The following is a 6854-nucleotide window of genomic DNA, read 5'->3' on the forward strand; positions in this document are numbered from 1 at the left end:
TTTTTTACCATACCCTCACTTCTGACTTTAAAAAGTTTAACAAAAAAAGAATTAATTGTTATGTACCCTGATTGAGTCCTTTAGTCAGTGAAATTGACCACCTGTAATTCATAAGTAAGATGCTGTGACCGGGCGATGCTGAAACCTCCGTTCGCCTTGAGTTTACTAAAGTGTTGTCACGGTTGGGTGTGAATAGAGCTCTCATTTCAGTTGAATTTGGCATGGTTTCTTCTTGAAGTTCCTACTAAAGGCCATTTAACTTAGATACTAAGATGTTGAGGTATCCCTTCTTGTTTAAAGTCATTCAATATAAGATCGTTGCTATTTAAACCCCCTCACAAAACAGAACAGTTCACGGTAACAGTGGGTGGTGACTGAATTCCCTTTGCTTTCAGAAAGTCTAACCCAATCTTCTGTTTGCTGTCTGACATTTTATTGTAGGCAATTGGTTCTCAGTGAGTGCTATAGTCCTTTATGTCCTGTTTCAGGAGTTAACATGTCAAGGGAAAACATTTTCTTACTTCTAATTCATATCCTTTGATATAAATTATGAAGGACTGCATTATTAAGTGTGTCCTAAGATACTTTGTGTGAACCTGGACTATGGACTTAGCCCACAATTAAAATAATTATGAAGTGGTTAGAACTGGAATGAGTCTTAACATATACATGTATATGATTGTGTTTATACATGTAGAGGTGTTGGTGTGTTAGAATTGATGGGTTGCAGTGAATTTATTTCCTGTTTTAAGCATCTGGTTTTTTAAAATCATTTTTCTATCTTTAAGAGTTCTGATCCACTTTTAATTTCCAGCAGAATGTCTGGCAGCACATTTTAATTAACGTCATCTTTAAAAAGCAAGCTATCACAATTGATAAGATGGAGATTTGATAATTTTCTGTCTAAAAATTGGCCATTGACTTTTGGTCCTATTTGATTTCGATTATGGCATGATCCCTCCCACTACAGGAAGAATGTAGTTTGTGGTCAGGTTTTGGGTATCCAAGTATTAGAATATGTACCTTATTCTTTTGCTTTTAAATGTGTAAATCATTTAGTCAGTTGTTGATTTCTTTTTTTTTTTTTTTAAGTAGATCTGTCCTAATTAAAAACAAAATCTTAAGCTTATATATATCTTTTCATCTTTTCTGGGCAGAGAGGCAGATGAAGGCTGTAAAAAACCTTTAGAAAGATTGCTGAACATCTGGCAAGAACGAAGTGTGTATGGCGGCGAGTTCATACAGCAGCTGAAGCTGTCTATGGAGGACTCCAAGAGCCCTCCCCCCAAAGGTAGAAACATCACCACATGTTTACAGCTCTTGGTCTTTGCCTACTTTCGAATCAAATATGAAAAGCTGCAGTGGGGTTTGCTGTGAACCACCAGCGATTTTATGATTCTTCAGAGAGATGATCATGAACGATGGTGAGAATTTATGTAGTGCTCACAGCGTGTAAGCCTGGTTCTAGTATTCATGCTGTTCATCCTCTCACACCCTGACTTTTGCTCTCTGTTCTCCTTGGCTTGCTTCTGTCTTTCAGAGACTTTCCTTGCACGGTGAAAGGAACAATGAAGTTATTCAGAGTTGTAGTGAACTAGGAAGTAGCCTGGACTAAGATTTTGTCCTTGCTCTGCCATTAACTACAATAGGACCTTGGATAAGTTTCTTAGTTTTTTAAGAACTTGGTTTAATTAAATGCAGATGTGCTTTTGAAACATATCCTTATGATTGTCAGCATGGTGTCTGTCTAAAATTGATTGATTGATTGTTTTGGAGACAGAGTCTCACCCTGTCATCCAGGCTGGAGTGCAGTGGTGTGATCTTGGCTCACTGCAACATCTGCTTCCTGGGTTCAAGCCATTCTCCTGCCTCAGCCTCCCGTGTAGCTGAGATTCAGGCACCCGCCACAACACCCGGCTAGTTTTTGTATTTTTAGTAGAGATGGGGTTTCACCATGTTTGCCAGGCTGGTCTCAAATTCCTGGCCTCAAGTGATCTGCCCGCCTCGGCCTCCCAAAGTGCTGGATTACAGGTGTGAGTCACCGCGCCTGGCTGAAAATTGATTTTGATCTTTATTGAACCCAGGATATCTTTAGGAAGTGCATCTGTGTGTGAATTTTGCAAAGCCCTTAATAGGAGCTTATATTCTTTTTTCTTTTTTCTTTTTTTTTTGCTCTGTCGCCCAGGCTGGAGTGCAGTGGCGTGGTCTCGGCTCACTGCCGCCTCCACCTCCCGGATTCAAGCAGTTCTTTGCCTCAGCCTCCCGAGTAGCTGGGGTTACAGGCATCTGCCACCATGCCCAGCTAATTTTTGTATTTTTGATAGAGACAGGCTTTCACCATCTCGGCCAGGCTGGTCTTGAACTCCTGACCTCGTGATCCATCTGCCTCGGCCTTCCAAAGTGCTGGGATTACAGGCATGAGCCACTGCACCCAGCCTATTTTTTTCTTTAAAGAGTAAGATCACGTGTTGTTTAGTTGCTTGGCTTCTGGTTAGTTGTGGTTTAATTCTACTTGGCATGACATGTTTCTAAGCTACAGGTCTGGTCTGCCTGCGTACATACTTGTTTCCTGGAGGATCAAGTCCAAGTACTGATAGTATTGAAGATCCTTTCTATCTGAACTAGCCTGTTTTTCCAGATTCTTCTCCTACTGCTTCCTCACTTACACCGTATTCTTTGGCCAAACTGAATTGTCGACAATTTCCCCTCTGGATGCTCTGTTGGCACTGCTTCCTTTGCATCTGCTGTTACCTCTGCTTGATGTCCTTCTACTGCTTTCACTGTGTGGTGAACTCATTCTCCAAGAATGCAACTCTCATTCTGACATCTTCCTTGGCTTGTCGGGGCTCATGTGGTCATTCCCTCCTTGTTCTCTGGTACTTTGTACATGGATCTGCTATAGAACCTAGTCACGATTAGCATGTGTGACAGTATCCTTCACTGAGCAACCATTTTGTGTACCCTTAGTGATCCTTTCCAGGTCTGAAATTATTTGCATTTTACAGTGGGTAACTTTCCTGTGAAACCAAAGGTTAGAGGCTTTCTGTGAATGACATAAGTGCTTTCAGACTGCAGGTCATTGTTGTTTTACTTGGTGTTGTTAGAAGGTAATTTTAGGATCACTCAGGTGGTAGGTAGCTTCTGAAAAGCAAGATGTTTCCTGCTTTGGATTCTGGTGTTTGTATTGTGTCCTTTGGAGGTCTTCAGTACAGCTTTGGGGAATTACTCAGCATTCTTTACTCTGCCTTAGAGTTCATTGGTAAACAGTGCTGATTTTTAAAAACACCTTTGGGCAAGTAGGAGAGCCTTGAAAGAGGATGTTTGAAGCTATTGTTGAATTTCAATTTAATGTACATTTGCTGGACACACACTTTGAGTAAACAGCTACGCTAGATGCTATAGGAAAGAGGGAGAAAAGAGTGAGGAATAGTTTTGCATTCTGGGAATGTGTGGAATTTGTGGCAGTGATAGTATTGGAAATAGCTTCATTGGGTTTCTGATTTTTTTTTGAGAGTCTAGACAGACATTAACAATAACAGAGGCAGATTCCTCTAGGTAGAGGATAATGCTGATCTAAAGATAATTTCTCTTTCTCTATTCTATAAAGATGAAAACACACATCAAAAGAGTTCAGCATGTGTGTTAGTCCCAGCCGACTCACTCTGTCTTCACTCTCTTCTCTGGACCTGAGTTATCAGAATATTTTACCAGAGTCCTTTCAAATATTGATGAGTTCTCGAGAAGTTTATTTCCAGATTTGAGTAGTCCTTTTATATTCCAGCTTTGATTCATGGGTAATTCTTTGTCTTCAGGCAACTTCATAAAGTTTACCTCTGAAATAAAAATTTTTCTGTGGAACTTTGACAGTTCTTACAACATTGGAGAATGCATGAGCTTAGGAATTCTGTTGTAGAACTGGGTATTAAGTTTATAAACCTGTCTCTCAAGGTGTTCTAAAGGTGTCTCAACGTCACACTGTACCCCATAAATATATACAATTATTATTTGTCAGTTAAAAACAAAATTTTAAAAGTAAGAAAAGCAGAAAAGTTCTCTACTCTTGAGAATAGTCAAGGTGTTGCTTGACTGAATGGAACTTTTTTTATTTGAGCCACATGTGACCCATGTAGTTAGTATACAGTTGTAGGAGAATTTAGAGAGAGAGGTAGATACAAAGGAACTAGCATTTATTGAACATCCGTTATGTCCCAGCCTCTGCTGGCTACTTTTCACGTTAATTTGTTTTAGATCCTTATAACTACTCTGTGAATTTGGTATTATTTTCATACTTTAGATGAGGATACTGGCTCAAAAAGGTATAGTAATTTTATTTCAAAAGAGATAATTGATAAGTGGTGAATTCCCAGGTCTATGTGACTTTAAAGCTGATACTCTTCACACTGTCGTATTTCCTGAAAGCACATGGTTTCAATATAGACTTGAATTTTGGTAGGAATTTGTGAGTAGGTTACCCAGCTTTCCTGGATCTTAATATAGTTTAGCTATTCAGGCTTCCACAGTATGAATCCTAAGCTGTCATTTCTTTTTCTTTTTCTTTTTTTTGGAGACGAATTCTCGTTCTGTCACCCAGGCTGGAGTGTAATGGTACAACCTCGGCTCATCGCAACCTCTGCCTCCTGGGTTCAAGTGATTCTCCTGCCTCAGCCTTCCAAGTAGCTGGGATTACAGGCATGTGCCATCACGCCTGGCTAATTTTGTATTTTTAGTAGAGACGGGGTTTCTCCCATGTTGGTCGGGCTGGTCCCAAACTCCCAACCTCAGGTGATCCGCCCACCTCGACCTCCCAGAGTGCCAGGATTACAGGCGTGAGCCACCACACCTGTCCCCTGGCTGTCATTTCTAAAGTTCTGTGACCTTGGCCATGGCATTTGATCTCTCTGAAGCTCAGATCCTCACTGTACAATATGGCTATTAATGGTAATACCTTATAGGGTTATGATGAGGATTACTTGAGATAATGCAGGTGAGATATTATCAGTGGGGTGATGATACGAGTTTTGTTTGCCCTGCCAGTGCCCTGCCAGTTCTGGTATCTAATATGCTGAGTTTCTATATATGAACTGGTAGCAAAAGTAAGAAGAGTTTTTTAATATTTTCAGTCCCCCAGACTTTGTGCGAGGCTGGAGAACATGGTAGCTAAGAGTATGAGTTCTAGGCACAACTTCCCTGGGTTTATGCCTGGATTTGGCTATTCAGTCAGTGAGATAAGGATAGACAGCTTGTAGAACTGTGCCTCAAGTGTTAGACCTTTATTTGTTGCAGGTTCTTTTCTTTTCCAGAAGTAAAGTTTAATGTGCCTTATTAAAATGTCCTTTATTATGCAGGGATGGAGCAAAGAATGAGGGAGCTGTTGCAAACGATGTTTCCTGATCCTTTTCTCATTATAAAAGTAATATAAAATATATAGGTGTGTTTTTTGTTATTGTTGCTAACTAGTCAATTGAAGCAGTGGGAGTAGAGAAGGAACAAAAAAACCTGTAACTGATTGCAGTCAATTAGTTGTAAACACCGCTGCACTCAGACCAACCACAGGGTGTTTTGTTTTGTTTTTTAAATCACAGAAAATTTCAAGTGGATCCTCTAGAAGATCCAGCTTTATGGTAGGTGACTACATATTATAATGTGATTTGGGAGCCTGCAGGCCAACTCTTTGCCTTAAGATTAGTTTCACAGTCTGCTACAGTGTCTGAAATTCTCCCACAATCAGGTTGTAAGAGGCATACTCTAAACCCTTAGGTAACGAGGATTACTTAAGATTAGCTGAGTTCAAGGCCTGCTGGAGACACAGGGACAGGTTGGAGGGTAGAATAGAAGGTACCCAGTATGAGGACAGAAGGACTTTGGCTACCCCCACAGTTTGTCCTGCCTGTAAACAGAGTGGTCAAGTGAGTAAAAAAGGGAGTGTAAATGTATACCGTGGTAGAAGCTGAATTGATAGTGGAAGGCTTACCTTAAATTCAGATGTAGAAATGGGACTGATAAATATTCTAGTTTTTAAAATAATTTTAATTTTTAAAACAATGGATAACTTTTGCAAAGGAAACCTGGAAATCCTAAGTTATTTTTAATGGCTGTCTGACTAGACTGACAATACTGGGCACCATAACTGCTGACTTCGTAGCAGCAATAGTCATTTCTGGCCTAGCACTAGCATCTTCCAAGCTCTGTGACTCCTCCCTTCAAGCGGTTTCAAACTCCGACCTGTCAGCCCTTTCCTAGGTACTGTAGGGATGTAGAGGAATAAGACACTAAGTGCTCCTGTCAGAGAAGAACGCTTGCCAGTGGCCAGAGTAGCAAGACCAGGTGCTTTAAGAGAGGCCCAAGAGCCATGGGAGTTGGAGACCATTGCCATCATTAGGCTTTGAACTTAGGAAGAATCTGTAAAATCATTAGAAACCCCTTAAGGTTTATGAATAAGGACATGATGGAGTGGGCACTCCACTTTAGGAAGATTAATTTAAAAATAGAATACAGTCTTCCATATTTACAGGTTCCACATCTGCGAATGCAACCAACTACATTTTGAATTTATTTTGGGGAAAAATAATACATATTTTATTTTTTATTTTTATTTTTTTTTGAGACGGAGTCTCGCTGTGTCCCCCAGGCTGGAGTACAGTGGCACGATCTCGGCTCACTGCGAGCTTCGCCTCCCGGGTTCAAGCCATTCTCCTGCCTCAGCCTCCTGAGTAGCTGGGACTACAGGCGCCCACTACCGTGCCCGGCTAATTTTTTGTATTTTTAGTAGAGACAGGGTTTCACCGTGGTCTCGATCTCCTGACCTTGTGATCCGCCCGCCTCGGCCTCCCAAAGTGCTGGGATTACAGGCGTGA

General features: G+C 40.8%; 1 protein-coding gene across 1 annotated transcript in view; it reads left to right on the top strand.

Annotated features, from left to right (window-relative positions):
* Positions 1-6854, top strand: part of RPRD1B (regulation of nuclear pre-mRNA domain containing 1B) — a 65251-nt gene that overhangs the window by 14721 nt on the left and 43676 nt on the right. Inside the window, exon 3 of the mRNA XM_017859072.1 lies at positions 1158-1291. Within this exon, the coding sequence (XP_017714561.1) occupies positions 1158-1291 (134 nt within the window). The remainder of the gene's footprint in view (positions 1-1157; positions 1292-6854) is intronic.

This window comes from Rhinopithecus bieti, unplaced genomic scaffold (genome assembly GCF_001698545.2).
Source record: "Rhinopithecus bieti isolate Rb0 unplaced genomic scaffold, ASM169854v2 scaffold_38981, whole genome shotgun sequence".
Taxonomy (NCBI): Eukaryota; Metazoa; Chordata; class Mammalia; order Primates; family Cercopithecidae; genus Rhinopithecus; species Rhinopithecus bieti.